Source organism: Talaromyces amestolkiae, assembly GCF_001896365.1.
Source record: "Talaromyces amestolkiae strain CIB chromosome Unknown scaffold9.1, whole genome shotgun sequence".
In the NCBI taxonomy this organism is placed as follows: domain Eukaryota; kingdom Fungi; phylum Ascomycota; class Eurotiomycetes; order Eurotiales; family Trichocomaceae; genus Talaromyces; species Talaromyces amestolkiae.
The window spans coordinates 375,587-392,088 of NW_024468045.1; the positions used below are offsets into that span (position 1 = coordinate 375,587).

The 16,502-nt window shown below is 46.8% G+C and overlaps 8 protein-coding genes across 8 annotated transcripts; 4 read left to right on the forward strand and 4 right to left on the reverse strand.

Moving 5' to 3' along the window:
- Nucleotides 1–448: 448 nt before the first annotated feature.
- On the forward strand, nt 449–1,547 carry BHQ10_005166 (uncharacterized protein; the record flags this gene model as incomplete). Its single annotated transcript, XM_040877612.1, has 3 exons — nt 449–506; nt 561–669; nt 722–1,547. The coding sequence occupies 3 exons, from the start codon at nt 449–451 to the stop codon at nt 1,545–1,547; spliced, it is 993 nt and encodes a 330-aa protein (XP_040733670.1).
- Nucleotides 1,548–1,675: 128 nt separating this feature from the next.
- Nucleotides 1,676–2,728, reverse strand: BHQ10_005167 (uncharacterized protein; the record flags this gene model as incomplete). The annotated part of the gene is made up of 1 exon (XM_040877613.1): nt 1,676–2,728. One exon carries the CDS (start codon nt 2,726–2,728, stop codon nt 1,676–1,678), a length of 1,053 nt encoding a protein of 350 aa, XP_040733671.1.
- Nucleotides 2,729–3,198: 470 nt separating this feature from the next.
- On the reverse strand, nt 3,199–5,889 carry BHQ10_005168 (uncharacterized protein; the record flags this gene model as incomplete). Its single annotated transcript, XM_040877614.1, has 3 exons — nt 3,199–3,933; nt 3,996–5,794; nt 5,847–5,889. 3 exons carry the CDS (start codon nt 5,887–5,889, stop codon nt 3,199–3,201), a joined length of 2,577 nt encoding a protein of 858 aa, XP_040733672.1.
- Nucleotides 5,890–6,639: 750 nt separating this feature from the next.
- On the reverse strand, nt 6,640–8,819 carry BHQ10_005169 (uncharacterized protein; the record flags this gene model as incomplete). The annotated part of the gene is made up of 3 exons (XM_040877615.1): nt 6,640–6,684; nt 6,740–8,212; nt 8,403–8,819. The coding sequence occupies 3 exons, from the start codon at nt 8,817–8,819 to the stop codon at nt 6,640–6,642; spliced, it is 1,935 nt and encodes a 644-aa protein (XP_040733673.1).
- A 767-nt stretch (nt 8,820–9,586) lies between these two features.
- Nucleotides 9,587–11,024, forward strand: BHQ10_005170 (uncharacterized protein; the record flags this gene model as incomplete). Its single annotated transcript, XM_040877617.1, has 3 exons — nt 9,587–9,779; nt 9,835–10,015; nt 10,076–11,024. The coding sequence occupies 3 exons, from the start codon at nt 9,587–9,589 to the stop codon at nt 11,022–11,024; spliced, it is 1,323 nt and encodes a 440-aa protein (XP_040733674.1).
- Nucleotides 11,025–12,341: 1,317 nt separating this feature from the next.
- On the forward strand, nt 12,342–13,165 carry BHQ10_005171 (uncharacterized protein; the record flags this gene model as incomplete). The annotated part of the gene is made up of 2 exons (XM_040877618.1): nt 12,342–12,446; nt 12,506–13,165. The coding sequence occupies 2 exons, from the start codon at nt 12,342–12,344 to the stop codon at nt 13,163–13,165; spliced, it is 765 nt and encodes a 254-aa protein (XP_040733675.1).
- A 441-nt stretch (nt 13,166–13,606) lies between these two features.
- On the reverse strand, nt 13,607–14,341 carry BHQ10_005172 (uncharacterized protein; the record flags this gene model as incomplete). Its single annotated transcript, XM_040877619.1, has 4 exons — nt 13,607–13,640; nt 13,701–13,820; nt 13,889–14,185; nt 14,304–14,341. The coding sequence occupies 4 exons, from the start codon at nt 14,339–14,341 to the stop codon at nt 13,607–13,609; spliced, it is 489 nt and encodes a 162-aa protein (XP_040733676.1).
- A 366-nt stretch (nt 14,342–14,707) lies between these two features.
- BHQ10_005173 (uncharacterized protein) lies at nt 14,708–16,441 on the forward strand (the record flags this gene model as incomplete). The annotated part of the gene is made up of 2 exons (XM_040877620.1): nt 14,708–14,777; nt 14,832–16,441. 2 exons carry the CDS (start codon nt 14,708–14,710, stop codon nt 16,439–16,441), a joined length of 1,680 nt encoding a protein of 559 aa, XP_040733677.1.
- Nucleotides 16,442–16,502: the final 61 nt, after the last annotated feature.

Genomic DNA, 16,502 nt, shown 5'->3' on the forward strand with positions numbered 1-16,502 from the left:
GGATCCAGGAAAGAGCTGGAATCAGATGCGCTACCACTGTGCCAATCCCCCATGCCATGGTACTATACCACTGCACCATCTTGCTTGGTGAGCATTTTGATCGAATTGTTAATACAAACAGTCTTGAGAGAAGGTGTCTTGTTGGCCAATTGAGACTCATTTTCAATATTTCGAGCTCCAAATACGGAATGAATTTTTCAATCTAATTGTTGCTACGATGCTATGTAAGAAATTGCATAGGAAAATTCAAGCTTAAGCAGCCAGGCCTTCGCTTAGTGTGGGTTCTAAGAATAGATTTGGCACGGGATATCAGGACATTCCGAGGTCGATGAGTTTACAAAGTTTTATTACACTAAGTATACTCTTCAAACAACGGAGTACAGAAACATAGGACATGGACTGTTATACTCCTTGCTAAATTTGACTCAATGATAAAGTGCTCAACAAAATGCTGCGCCCTCGCACCGTGCTACGGCTCGTTTCATATGCAGCGATCAGTTGGCTAGGTAGGTCATGGCTCCTAAGTTCAATGTTCATGTTTAACAACTAACTTTTTGAAGTCCTTGCTATGTTATATATTGGGCTACCTAGCTTTTCTCGAAATGATGATGGCACCGGATATGCAATTAGTGTCTTGAAGAGTGGCAGAACGCTGACTCGTGTTTATGGGTATAAACCATTCTTGACGCTAGTTGGGTATTGATGCTAATTGCTGGTGCAGAGTCCAAGATTTTTTTTCAAATGCCGATATCGAGTTTACTACAAACAATGAGCCCCGACAGAATATCGCTCTGAAATTCAGATTAGACAGGGCCTCTAATGCGCTTTTCATTTGTGGCACCACTTGTGTCCCGAGCGATGGGGTTTTGCTTACCAGACCTCCGGAGTTAATGAAACATTACGATGACGAACGACTTACAATGACTCCTATCTCTGTACCGGCGGGCGATACAGATGGCATTAGTCTGCCGTGGTTCGACACTGCGGATGCGGTTTTGATGTATCATTTCATACATCGTGACTCTGCGCTTGTCACATTGGATCTGATTTACGGAGGGGGCGGGAGAGAATTGAATATATGGCCAGCTGGGGCATCGCAGGACCACAAAAAACTCCTCTTTTCTGTGACCATAAACGTTGAAGCTGAGAATGACGACGATTTTATCTTGGAGGCGAGCGTCCCTCGTTCGCCACTGTCATCCACACCAAGTCCAATATACGAACTTCGGCTCGTTCTCTTGACATGCCTTGCGCCGCTAACGATTATCTTTATGGGCGCAATCATGGGCGCAATGTTCATCATCTCTACAGCACTCAGTCTTCTCTTCCGGTCCTTTTGGGTGGTTGCTTTTTCACTTTTGATTCGTTGGCTCTACAAAGGCAGACCGCCAATGGATGAGTTTGTGCAGGAGGTCGCCAATGATCTAAGGGGTCTTGCGGACAAAGTTCAGAATTGGAGAAATAAGGAGCCTTCGAATAGAGGGAAAGATGAGGAGCAGCCGTCACTAGGGCACGAGAAGTCTGACTCGAGTTCAGCTGCTGGATGAAACGATGTAATATGAGAATTGAGGAAGCTTATGGCATTATTTATTGAACATCACTATGGTATATACTTCGATGTGAAAGCCTGAGGTGCCCATACGAATAATAATTGATGTACCTCATCTAAGTCGATTTAATCTTTTTTCAAAATTTCCTCAAACTCTTCATAGAACGACTGCTCCCAATCAGCCCGTGTCTTCTTTGGCAACCAACCTATCTCCTTCCCAACCTCTGCCCTCGTTCTGGAATTACTCGCAAACCCCAATTCACACAGTTGCTCGTCACCACCAACCCAATTTTTGGCTGCTTCCTCAAGGCTAATACTTTTAGTCTCTGTGTTCGCAAACTGGCCAAGCTTAACGCCTGCTTTGGCAATACCCTCTGCGACTTCCTTCCAGGTAAATGATCCGGTAGCACTGAATATGATACCTCTTTCACCAGTAGGGACAGCTTTTCGCCCCTGGACCCAGTCCAGTAGAACAAGTTCGTACAGCTGGACGAGATCTTGTATATGCACATAATCCCAAACCCCGGCGCCGTCACCAACATATTCCGGTCGACCTGCCGCAACCGCCGCCTTCATCTGCAGTGGATATTGTATAGTCAAACGATTGAACTTCCCAGATCCAACCCCGTAGATAGTGGGACTCATGATAATCGTCGTAGGCACACCCTCTTTCTTCCCCGTTTCTACAACGACAAGGTCTGTTGTTCGCTGGGCATACGCCTCAAGACTCTCCCTCTTCTTCAAATACTCGTAAATATCCGAGTCCTTATCACTGAATGTCCGAGTTTCGGCATAGGTCTTGGTAATGGGACGATCAGCAAGATCCGAGGTGCCAGATGTATGGATATAATAAAGCTCTGCATCCGGCTTCTGCTTTCGGCGTATTCCCAGCCCTTCAATCAATGCCTTTGCGCTTGCTGTATGGTATCCAGATGCCGTGTGAATGACCACGTCATTCTCCGAAGCTGCAATTTTGATAGCGGCAGCGTCATCGAGGTCCTTGATTGTGTAGACTTTGAGTCTGGCATCCACGAACGATTTCGCGCGGTCGTCGTTGCGTGTGAGAACGGATATTTCTAGGTCTCTGGTCGCTTTGTTCGGGGAGGATAGCAAGGATGAGAGGACTGAGCCACCGATGTAACCCGTTACGCCGGTAATGAGTACTTTGGTTGGTGCCATTGTTATGAGTTGACTGGTCTAAGCTGACTTGCCTAGGTAGGGTGTGGGTGATTTAGGATTTTTCCAAATGGCAGTTCTCCGACAATATGAAAAATCTTATATACGTATATATATATATAATATATAACATATATATTTGTCTACGGTTCTAATTACACATCAATTCGAATTAGAAAAGTTATGCGAACCATCAATTTGATTAGAAATCCAGCTATAACAATCCTAAAAGTCGATTTGTAATGTGTTATGGGGTGGGCAAATTGTGACGTTATATCTCCGCCTACAACCGGTCAATGCGACATGGAGGAAAATCGCCCAGCATGATTGCTGGATTTACGTGGATTTGCTACTTCATATTGATGCAAGGATTGAAATTGGTATCCATAATTATTTATATGATAGAATGTAGGCAGCAAAAGACCTCTACTCCAAGTCGCTAGCAGCGCAAAAATATTCGCTACATGTACATATTACCGATTAGAATCATCACCCGATCGACCAAACCTCCCACCAAAACCTCCGAGGTCACGTCGGAAGAATTTGCCAATATTCTTCAGATTCTCATTCAGTTGCGTAGTTGCCGAAGAAGGCGTAGAAGCACCGTTTACGTCAAAGCCATCATGGATTACACGTTGTCCCTCCGGTCCGGGCGAGGTGGGACCAGAGCCCGTGTGCCCGGTAGCAGAGCCAAGCGGGAATCGTTCAACGCCGTCCCTTGCAGCAGATATAATAGCAGAGCCGAGAGTGGACGGATCAAAGCGACCGGGTCCGGTGATCGATGTGGCTGCAGTCGTACCCAAATTGCTCAATCCCTGAGAGACGGTTAAGCCTGGTCCACTGGGGCCTGACGCTGATGCCGAAGGCTGTAAGAAGGCAAATAGTGGGTTACTCTGCTGTAGATTTGGGGCGTGACGGTCCGATGCTCGGTGTAAGTTGAATAGTTCAACGAGTTGGCTCTGGTCCTGCTTGGTTCGTATACCCTTGATTTCCAAAACTCGACGGAAGTTGGGCTCGCTTCGGTCCGCAATGTGGATGAGGTACGCTTGAACCAAGGCTTCGGGTGGTGATGGACGGACTTGGACTGTCTTTAGAAGACAGTCAACTTTTGTGAAGCTTGAGTTGACTCGCTTCACAAAACCGGGAGGTGCAGGAGAAGGAAGCAACGACGTTAGGCCACTTTTCAAAGTATAGAGATCGAGTAGCATCTATTATCAATAAGTCAGAGCTGCAGTAAAAAGTATCATAACTTGCATAGGGATTGTATTACCTGCTCAGCGCCTGTTTCAGAAACTGGTCGACATGAATAGACAGTAGTGATAAAAGTGTTCGATATGAATTCGACAGTATTATCGGCAAATGCTCTTGCATACTGCTGCTTGTGAAGAGACTGTAAGATATCCTCTGCTTGCGTCTTAGTCTTTGAAAGTAGCTCCCCAACATAGGGGCTTTGATCGCCAACGTTCTCCAGTTTATTCCAAGGAAAGTTTCGCATTTCACGCCAACACGGCTCAAGTTGAACTTCAAGTTTTCGGACCAGCCCTCGAACAGCAGCGCTAGCAATTCCCATAAAAGCGTCGGCTTGGCTCTCGAAATCAACAGAGTTTCTGAATTTCTCATCAATTCGTCCCTTGATCTTCTCTTCTAATTGAGTGCTAGTAGTATAGCAATAATCTGCCGTATTGAGCACCAAAATAAGATCCTCAATCGAAGGTACTTTGGATGGCGGCTGGGTCGTCGCCCGCTCACTGATGTAATGAAGAAGTACCTGCTGTGCATATTGATCCAGGTATTTTGCAAACACTTTCGATAACTCGGCTAGACTGTTACCCGTAGAAAGCTTTGCGCACTGTGCAAGTGAATGTCGGTAGAAAGTGAACAGCTCTGTGGAGGACGAAATGACAAGCTGGGCATGAAATTCTTCGTCCTCGCGCTTCAACGGCTGTTGTCGATATTTAGGCAGCAAAGCAGCCAATTGCTTGTCTTGTGCTTCAACCCAGACCCCCAGATATGGCTCSAAAGCTTCGGATATGCTCTGTATAGAGAAAGGGGACTCAATCGAAGATGCCACCGTGTCCATGGAAGCTCTTGATGTCTGTGCAAACCTTCGATCTAGGGAATGCTCAAAGTCCAGAGTTTCCTGTAGGCATGAAAGTAAAAGGTTGACATCTATTGTCTGCCCACTCCTAACGGACCTTGACAATATACCCTTAAAATCATCTCGGGTAGATTCACAGAAAGCATTCGCCAGTACTTCATTAACTCTCCATGTCGCCGGGAAGATATTTGCATGCTCTTCGTCATATGTTTTCATCATCCTTTTAAACCAAGAGTAGCGCCGAGATATATTATCTAAAGATCCAGCCTCCTCATTGCCACGGAAGACTTGCCGATATTCTCGAAGTTGGGTATTGCAATACCAGGTTGTCAATCTCGACCGCGCATTATCCCCCAAAGCATCCATAACCAGACACGCTTCCGCAAGCATCACTCGTCTCTGTACAACTTCCCCTTTGGCGAATGTGATCTCGAAATCCTCACAGACCTGTTCAAGAAGCTCGCGCTGAACATCCGCCACATTCCTACTCAAGACGGCTATTTGGTCTATCGACCTGTAGGATTTGAAATGAGCCATGAGTTGAATCACCGCCTGAAGTAATTGCGCGCAATCCCGATACTGCCTCGTCTTCGCTAATGCTCGTAACTGTTCGTAGGCGGTCGTCAACATCTGCAAACGCTTCAGCGCCGTCATTGAAACTGTCAAATTCTTCTTCGCATTATCCAGCTGTTTGATATCCGCTGTCATATCCGTGATCGATTGCTCTGTCCTAGAGGCACGTTCTCGCACATCGTCTATCTTCTTGAACAGCTCCGACAGGTCCGCCTTGGCGGCCTGGATACGTTGCACACTCTCTGCATTGGAAGTGACCTGTTCCTCTACCAGTCGTGCGATATCGGTGTCCAGCTCATTTTGGTATTTGCGGAGGGCTTCGGAGGTTTGCGAGACCGAGGAAAGGCTGGACGGGTGGGAGAAGATGCCGTTTAGATGCGCAATGGGATCATAGTCGACTGGCAAAAAGTCAGATAACCATTGAAGCGTCTTGATAATCCTGTAGCCTACCTGCATCCAGAGGATCAATAACCGACGTCTCGTTGGCGGACATGTGGCTGGCAGTCGTCCGACCAGATCATACGTTGAGCGACTCGATATCAATAGATTGTAGCTGGCTACAGCCTCCACAAGCCGGATAGTCGTTGGTCAAGGAACATATGCGGATATAGCACTTGAGGCATCAACAGCTATGGACTGGAATAGTTGGATTTCCGTTTTGCAGATAGCATCTCAGAATGTAATTTGGTCCCAGAAATATAATCTGTTAACAAACGCACATGGTCCGGGGGAGCTTCTTGGTGAGCATGTCCGACGCGGCGGAGGGTCTTGGCGGCATCACGAGCTAATCTACTCTACGTAAGCTGAAGAAACGGTCATAGCACAAGTTTCAAGATTGGTTTCTAGTTTTTGCAAGCCACTACTGTTCAATTTGTTCTCGCAAATATGCTCTATTACTTGAATACTGGAATTGAGCTGGTTAGAAGAGATTTCTAGTTCTGCTTGCCAGAGCAATATACATGTGCTTGGAATAAGCGATATCATATTACATTTCAAAGTTTCTTTTGTAACAAGAAGTAAATAAAACAATTCACCATGCTCCATCAAACCATGCAAAATCATTGTCATGTTACATATCAAATGTGTACAATGTTTTATTTAAAAAGGAATAAAACCACCCCAGCGCCATAATTGATCTTAGCTCAAGATGCCACATGTACGAGAGAAAACAAGATTAGCAAAGAAGATTTGCTTATGATAAAGCAATGTAGATATTGTGTGTATGATGGGAGATCCCTCTCATCTAGGCTAAAGCAACAAATGCTTCTGCAGGAATTTGATTCTGGGCCTATAGGAAAGTTGTTAGTCTTCTGTGTATGGTCAGTAAGGAGAATAATAGTTACCTTCGATTCTTCGAAAGCTCGCAGAGCTCCTTCAATGCTCCAATTATGCTGCACGAGAGCCCGTTGCGAGAACTCCAACTTCAGCTGTGTTGCAAAGCTGAGTTGGAGAACTAACTGTTCCTGTTGAACTTGGACATCGGGCTTTCCGGGCGCTGGCATCCCGTAACCTTGCGGTGCCTCTGGGTGAGCTGTTGGTACACCAGCAGCGGGTGCAGTGTCGATTTTGGTGTTGACATCCCAGGCAGTATAACCGCCGTATGCTCTGAGAGTGAGCATATCGCTGATAACCTTGACGTTTTCAGGGCCAGGACTAGGTCCCAGAATGAATGTACGGTCAAAACTGCGGGTTTCAACTTTACCGCCGCTTGATTCGTCGAATTGACCATGTATCGTAATAAGAAAACCTCCCACGCCAGATGGACTCTGACCAGTGGCGTCCGGAAGACATGGAATCAAATGGCATTCAAATAACCATTGCGCAGGTTGATCGAGACCAGGGTGCTGTGTTTGTGGCATGGTGTTCCAGATCTCGCGAATTTTTTCAATACCAACGTACATACGACTCATTCGCGCAGGGGCATGATGTATTTTCTTTAGGTTGCGACTGCCCTTGATCCAACTGTCCCAGCCGGGAGCAGGTGTCGTTGCGATGTCTTGTGCCGAACGTGGAGCAACGGGGTTAACGTTGTACGAGAAAGACGAGTTGTTATCGTAGTACAAATTTAGGGTACCGTTGCGGTCTTTGTCGAAGCCGAGGAAGAAGTTGCGGATGAAAGTCTCCGCAATGTTGCCTTCGTCTTTGAAGAAAGGCGGCTGAACGGGAATCGGAGCTCTGCTTTGAGCGGCTACCTCCTCATCCGTACGAACTTGTATGTTGTTGAGAACCTTGAGTTTCGGATACCACTTCATCATGGTGTCTTTGAAACTGCCGAGTGAGCTGAAAGGATTGTTGGTCAAGTCAAGGAACTCTAGCTGACGAAACTTCCAGCGCCATTTGTCTAAAGCCTTCTCGTCCTGGAAATTGTTGTTGGAGAGGTCGAGTGCTTTGAGATTCGGAAAGTTTTGGGAGAGCGTAGTGATTGGATTTATGTTTGTCAGTCCGTTGTTGGCAAGACTGAGATTTTCCACAGCATCTCGGCTGGCTTGTTCAGATGGAAATTCCAGACTCCACACTTTCATCAAAGCTTGGTAAAATTTGGATTCGCTCGTCGGAGTCTTGAAGAGGCCCATTTCAAGAAGAATGGGATCTGCTGCCAGGTTTTGCAGGTTCAGAATTTTGTTTGCAGGTAAGAACCGATTGGCCAAGAAAGCTTTCAGACGTTTCTTCATCTCGTCTGTAGATATCGAAGATGTTTCATCAAATTTTTCCACTGTGAGTTCGGCTCCAGCAAATGTATAACCATTAATCTGTGACATCCTGTCCACCACTTCCGGTCGAACAGTGACTATAAGAGTGTCTCCTTCGACGCGGTGCTATCGAACGTTAGTAAGGCGGAAAAGAATGCGTACGCTGCAGTCACCGAATGATGGAAGTGAAGGAAAATCCCGAGAAGTATCGATCGTCGTTGAGAATGTCCGTTTTGTAATCACTAGTACACCCCGAAAATTTACGACTCTGTGCGGATACTGCATCGGTGACCGCTAATGCTGATGTTGCACATACCTTGATTATGTTTTTGCGGCCAGGTTTCGTTGAGAATGATTTCTTTTCGAGCCAGTCGAGAAGGCTTCGAATGCCTCCGTCCGAGTTTGAGGCGGCTTTGCTCTCTTTCCAACCGGTGATGCTGAACTCTTCAGTACGTGCCTTGGTCGCTCCTTGGCGGATGTTGGCTTGGGAAGTGGCATCGCCGCTGCTGATAGCTTTGTGAATACGGTCGCGATCAAGTTCCATCCTAGACGCCAAGTCTCGCGAGGGACCATGTCCACGAGCACGTTTACCGCCACGTCCTCGTTGTGTAGCTGCACCCATATCGAGATCCCCATCGCGGTCCGTCCTTGTGGTAACACCTCGTTTCCGAATACCGCCTCGACTAGGCCCACCACCAGAGCGACTTGGTCCTGCGACCTTAGACCTTGCCATGTTTGAAGAGTTTCTTGACGGTACACCCAACATAGGCATGGTCAGAAGTAGAGACTAGATTGGTCGTTCACGAAGATCGGAGGGTCGCCGATGATAGTTTTAGAAGGTCTTTAGGGCGATATTATGCTGAAATGATTGTGAAGAGATAGAAGACCGAAGTAAAATATTGGTGGAAACGCTCAACGCGTGGAGGATATATCCGGTGAAGCGTCGTTTGATCTGCAGATTTTTGTCGCGGGCTTGAAGGCTTTTAGCCCTACGAAAAACTGAGGCCGTCGCTCACGTCGAGATCATTCGAGTATTTGAGTAGAAAATAAGAGAAGCAGATACTGTTGTTCTGCAGTAGACAAGCGGTAAGAATAGAATGGGAATTTGAGAAACAGAAAGAAAATTAAGGTGAGTGGCAGCTGTATGAATCAGTGACGTTTGTAGGCAACGGCAGGCCTCCGCGCTCACGTGACCTGAAACGTCCAACTAGTCCTGATCCGATAAAGGATCTTGAAGCCCCACTACCTTCCCGATATGGAATTCTGTAATCGCAAGCTGGCCAGATCTCCGACTCCAGACTTTCTTCATACGCACTCAATTGCGCCTTCGCATTGTCACTCATTACTGTCCCGTTGATTGCAATCGCTTTCCAATCAACTCTCCCTTATATGATTGTGTTTCTATTGTGAATTCTACCAGAAGCCCTCATTGTAGGAGCTAGCTGATGCTTTCATTGTCCGTTGTGTTGGTATAGTTCGTACAAGTCAAGTCATACAAAGATGCCCGCCAAATCGCGATTTACGAGGCTCGATGCCTTCGCAAAGACGGTGGAGGATGCGCGTGTGCGAACAACGTCTGGTGGAATTGTTACTTTAGTATCCCTGGTTGTCATACTCTGGTTAGTATGGGGGGAATGGGCCGACTATCGCCGGGTGGTGGTACTTCCAGAGCTCATAGTCGATAAGTCGCGAGGTATACCCCCCGCATCGAATTATTTATGATCTACAACTAATTTGTTAATCTAAAGGAGAACGAATGGAAATCCATTTGAACATGACCTTCCCTCGACTACCATGCGAATTGTTGACACTGGATGTGATGGACGTGTCGGGAGAGCAGCAGATGGGTGTTGTTCACGGTCTGAACAAAGTACGACTCAGTCCACTTGCTGAGGGCGGCAAAGTTATAGACGTTTCGAAGCTTGAATTGTGAGTGGCTCSTTCATCATTCGGACATCTTGGTCCGTTTATTGATTAGACCTCAACCAGACACTCCCAAAATGAAATCGCCGTACACCTCGACCCCGAATACTGCGGCGAGTGTGGAGGTGCGCCCCCACCAGCAAACGCAAAGAAGCCCGGTTGCTGCAACACCTGTGAAGAAGTGAGGGAAGCTTATGCAATGAAGTCATGGGCATTCGGTAAGGGCGAAAACATTGAACAATGTCAGCGCGAGGGTTACTCCGACAAACTCGACGCCCAGCGCAGAGAAGGATGCCGTATTGAAGGTGATGTCCGGGTGAACAAAGTGATTGGAAACTTTCACATCGCTCCCGGCCGCAGTTTCTCCAGCGGAAACATGCACGTCCACGACTTGGAAACATACTTGGACAAAGAGCTCGCGGATAACGAGAAACACACAATGTCTCATATCATTCATACGCTCCGATTCGGACCTCAACTCTCCGATGAAGTATCCCAACGCTGGCAATGGACCGACCACCATCACACGAACCCCCTAGACGGCACTCAACAATCCACAAATGAACCCGCCTACAACTACAACTACTACATTAAAGTCGTCTCAACCTCCTATCTACCCCTCGGCTGGGATAGTGCTCGTTCCGACGAGCTCCACGGTAACGATCAATCCACGCCCCTAGGTCTCCATGGTGCCGTCCACGGTACAGCAGGCAGCATTGAAACACACCAATACTCCGTAACATCGCACAAGCGCTCTTTACACGGCGGCAACGACGCCGCCGAAGGTCATCAGGAGCGTGTTCACGCCGAGGGTGGTATTCCGGGTGTATTCTTCAATTATGATATCTCGCCCATGAAAGTTGTCAATCGTGAGGACCGCCCCAAGACTTTCACAGGGTTTTTGACTGGTGTTTGTGCTGTTATTGGTGGTACTTTGACGGTTGCTGCCGCCGTGGATCGGTTCTTGTATGAAGGATCGAGGAGGATTAGAAAGTCGGCGGCCCATACTGAATAAATCAAAATACAGAAAAGCCTATGAGAGTGTTTAATGTTCATGTGTGCATTTCCCTCCGCCACAGAAATTTTAGCTGCTTAGCATTTGGAATTGTTTTTTTTTATTTTTTTAGCTTTGTTTTCGGATACCTGTTGTGTAGTGCTTTAGCTTCTTTTGACAAGAAACCAAATTACATGCCTCTCTTCTTGTTGTTCTTTGAGGCCCTCTACAATCTTGTCATATAATGGGTAAGTACCGGGCTCTTCTATGTTCTTGCATAATTTCTTTCTTTTAGACTTCCCAAGAGCATATAGTTGATATAAGTGTCCGGTGCTTCAAGGGATCTCTCCTTTAGCGAATCTTCATCCTTTGACATGTCTTCGTGCACACACGTGTAGGCCGCGATGTTCTCCTTTCTTTGTTACCTGTGGTCTTCCTCTAAGCGTCTACTTACCAAAACGGAGCATTCTTACCCTTGTCAAAAACGAAAAGCACCGACTGCTATGTTGTCTTTCAAAACCTTTGGTCCCTAGTGCAAGTCTATACGCCGCAAATGCCTCTATTCCGTAGCCAAAACTGAGGACAGTCAAGACAAAACCGTACTTACTGTCAGGACATTGTTAAAGAGTTGCAGCGTCGTATTGCCCGATTAGAAATACTCTCTCGACTAGAATGTCGAATCCCGTTCTCCGTCTCCGTCATTGCTAACGCTCTTTGATGAATTCAACGCCTATTACGGCGAGACTGGCCGATGTCATGCATCACATGCTGCCTGATATTTTGAGCAGTGAACGACCGCTGGTAGGCCCTGCGTACCTAGTTTATGAAAAGATGCCGACGCTGTTCAGTGTGACCCATTGTTCGTTTTTGGTCTCTGGGTGAAGTGCAATTGCCTGCAGCTTATCACTCGGGTGGGGGACTTCTTTGGTCATACATCCTTTCAAGGGGTACATTATAAATCAGAACAAACATAATCATTGGAAGATATCCAGACGACTTGAATCCAAATCATGTTTCGATGGTTGGATGAATAATCAGATCAAGCCGGCGAATTCGCCGAAACTAGTGTTTCTGCCCTAATCCTGATACGGTTGTCGGTCCCCAGACTACATCCTATGTTCAAGATACTGCAATGCATTGCATTTGTCATCTGAATTGATGATGTTGCTCAAGAAGCTGTATGAATAAAGCTACACTATGGCAGAAAGGCACTATTTAAAGCCAATCTCTGCCCGTTGCTTGTTGGGTTCATGTTCATCCCTCCACCTTTCATAAGCGGCACCGAATCTTACAATACTCTTAATCCTAGGAATCTATACGGAATCTATTATCTCAATCATGTCTGCCGATTTCAAGGGCAAGCTGGCCATCATTACCGGAGCTTCAAAGCTGAACGGCATTGGTTATGCAACGGCACAGATTTTTGCGAAGGGCGGAGCCGACGTAAGACACCATATCTCAAACAATACGTATATCACAGACATACTGACATTCTTCTAAAGCTTGTACTTACCTATAATTCCAATAAGGTAGCCGTGCAGGGTGTTGTTGACAAGATTCAAGCCCTCGGTGTTAAAGTCGTTGCTGTTCAAGCCGACGCCGGCTCCCCGACTTTCGGAGAGGATTTGATTGATGCCACCGTCAAGGCTTTCCCTGGCCGCAAGATTGACATTATCGTCAACAATGCCGGGCATGCTACCTTTCAAGAGTCGCCCAAGGTCGCTCCAATCGAGGAATTCGATGCCCTCTTTCACCCCAATGTCAGGGGACCCCAGTTGCTCATCACTGCGGCTCTTCCTCATCTAAGTTCTCCAGGCGGACGCATCGTCAATATCGGTAGCGTGGTAGCCAGGACGGGAGCCAAGTACTGCTCTCTCTACTCCAGCACCAAGGCTGCACTGAATACATTGAGTCTTGCCTGGGCTGAAGAGCTTGGTGGTCTGGGCATTACGGTAAACGTGGTCGCGGCAGGCCCGACTGACACCGACTATGCACCACCGGAGGAAGCACCTCTGACTCAGAAATTTAGAGCCCAGCAGTATATTAAGCGAAATGGAACTGCCGAGGAGATTGCAAATGTAATTGCATTTGCGGCAAGCCCGGGTGCGAGCTACTTGACCGGGCAGGTTCTAGGCGTAGACGGCGGTTTGGCTCATCCATAAGTACGTGCAACCTGCAATGGACTTATATGCATGTACCTACAATACTATTTTGAGTATGGAATCGCTGCACAAAATGTGCGCCGATATCAATAAAGCAATTTTACTATTCCAACAGCGCTGAAAAAAAGATTCAAGAGATCCATACTGAGAAGGAACTTACTCAGCAATCTGAATATCTTATCAAACTCCATGAAGAACCGTTGAGTAAAGCAAAATAAGTTATGAGATATCTCAATATCGCAGGTTGACCGAGTTGTGTCGACTGTTGTCCTGCATATTTTAGATACAAGAAGTTCAGGCTTGACCTCAACCTATCTTTGCATACAATAACATCTTTTTTTTTCATGTGAGAATTTTTTGTATTATTTTTCAGAGAACCATCCAACACCAAACGCTATGCATATAAGAAGCTGACTGAATGACTGTCCTGGTAACACCATTTTAGAGAAGTTCTTCGCAGGTCCAGTCCTCATAACTAGACAGATAAGTCAGATGAATGTGATGCTTGCAACAAGTGTATCAGAAGTAAACTTACTATCCGTCGGGAAGGTATCTCCTGATAATCAGAGGAATTTTCTTCTGATTGAGTTCCTTGAGAGCAATCTGAAGCGGATCGGTCTCGCCTTCAAGATCAACCAAGACAGGAGCATTCATACTGAAAACACTATTAATACATCGAACTACCAATTTGCTACCGATTTGAAAGACGGCAAGTGCACAAACCTGATCTGAAGAGCCCTAGTACCCAAAACACGGGCTCGCTCATACTTGGTCATATATGGTGTAGTCGAGCGCTGATCGTTGGCTATCTTCTTCTCCCGTGGCTGCTCCATCACGCCTCGACCACCACCGGCATTTGGGTCACCGGATATGATAGTTCGCTCGCCATTCACTGCATCCTGGTATACGTCGTCGGCGGCGGCAGCGGCTTCATCACCTTCCACGTCAACGTCTTCGGGTTCTAGGAAGTCTTCTGGCTCGTTGTCATCGTACTCTGGCTCACCGCCATCGTAGTCATAGCTGATGAGAGGATTCCAGTTAATAAATTGCCTTGAAAATGTGTGGGTTTTTTAACCCAGCATAACATGAAAGATAGGTGCTTTATGGGAGTTGAAATTTTTTCCTAGCTGCGACTCACCCGGTATCCTCAGCCTCGTGGTCACCGAAATCAGACATCGCGATAATAAAGCGCTAAAAAGTAATCCCAGAAGTCTCTGAAAGCAGAACAATGGCGTATGAAGCTGGCAGTCGTCGAAAGCGACGCGGTCGAAGTTTGCGAAGCTGAGCTCAAAGGACGTGAATCACTCCTCATTGTCGCAGTCCGCGGAGCCCAGAAAAGATCGTATCGCACTAGTAGCTGTCCAATCAACATACGCATTAGCTTTCACCGCCTCCACTATCACAAAAATAATTATTTTTGTCAACGTCACAATCGATCTAACTTTCATCAATCAGCACATCTTTGAACTCGACTTGTCTTTACTCTTTTCGAGTGTATCCGGTGGAATGGTGACTTGGTAGATTGACTCCAGCGTTTGAAAGATGCCGGTCAAACGTAAAGCCGGCGATGCAGCCGTCAAGCTGCCTTCCAAATTTGCTAAACATACACCAGGTGAGTAAGCTTTGATCATCTATTTATCCAGCTCTAACAAACTCAAAGATTCAGAATATGTGATTTCAGACACCTCATCAAAATTCGATAGCGAGGATGATAGATATGAAGAGGACGATGGTCCCGACGACGAAACACCAGCTACACCCTTCTCACGGACATCTTCGAAATATCCATCAGAGTTAAAGACACACCTATGTCCATTCGACGGCTGCACAAAAGCGTTCAATCGTCCCGCGAGGCTACAGGAACATTTACGATCCCACAATAACGAACGAATTTTCCAATGCACATACGACGACTGCGAAAAGACGTTCCTTCGAGTGTCTCATCTGAACCACCATATCAAAAGTGCCCATACTGCAGTCCGAGACTACGTCTGTGATCGTCCAGGTTGCGGTAAAGCTTTCGTGACTGGAACCAGACTTCGAAGACATTTAGCCGCTCACGATGGAAGAGACAAATTTCGCTGTACCGAGTACCCACCGTGCAACGAAACATTTCGCAAGCACGCAACCTTGGCCCAACATATCATGTCTATACATCTCAAACAGAAACCATTTCCCTGCCTATACGTCAATCCGACTACGGGCGAGAAATGCTCTCAGGCATTCGATACAGCTGCGCATCTGCGCGGTCATGAGAATCGTGTCCATTCTGAGAGTCGGTTTACCTGCACGGAGTGTATGAGTGATGAATTGAGTTTTGCTTCGTACGCGGAGTTGCAGGCTCATATAAAGTCTGTGCATCCACCCGAGTGTCCTCACTGCTCGTTTCAATGTGAGACCTCTCGTGAGCTTCGGCGTCATCTGGAAATTTCACACGGTGATGTCAGTCTGGAGGACCGGCGTCAGTTCCCTTGTATGGTTCCCGGATGTGGGCGCAGCTTTACGAAGAAAGGTAATCTTGCCGTCCACGTTCGGACAGTCCATGACGGCGAGAAACGTTTTGCATGTGGCGAGACGGACCTTTCATCTTCGAAGAAAGTGGAAGGATGGACTGGAGTAGACGCATGTGGTAAGCGATACAGTAGCAAAATCGCATTGGAGGAGCACGTCCGCACAACACACTTGGGTCTTATGAACAGTAAAGCCGAACGCCGAGAACGACTTGGTCTCAATAAGGAACCAAGCAAACGCAAGACAGACAACAATGTTTCGGCCATGACACTTCTGACTGGCGAGGGATATGCCGATGAAAGTGGCCGACACATTGCTTGTTTTGCCCCTGAATGTCACTTTCGTTTCTATCGCGAATATGATCTTTGGGTGCACATGCGCAGTAAGCATGGGCATGAGGAGCGGGATATCGAGAACTTATTCATGGAACGAGCCCTTTTGGCGCACGAGAATACGGACACAGTCTTTGGTATCTACGGGCTGGAGTTTGATGATTCTCAGAGTGATAGCAATCACAATCTTGGCGACAGCGGCAACCCGATTCCGCCTACTGATGCACCAGAAGGCACTGCACCGCCTTTGTTCCACGATTCGCACATTATGACTAATGAATTCGACGAAAAAATGAACGACATCACATTCTTCACCTCACTAGATGAGAGCATGGCACCGGTTCAAGGAAACGCATCTTTCGGTTTCGTGTCTGAAGATACTTTACAGAGCAATGACGGTTTTACATTCGTTGATCCGGCGTTGTCTCATTGATATATTTGACGATTTTGAGCGATTAGCGCGATGTTTGTTCTACAGCATATGCATAGCGGTT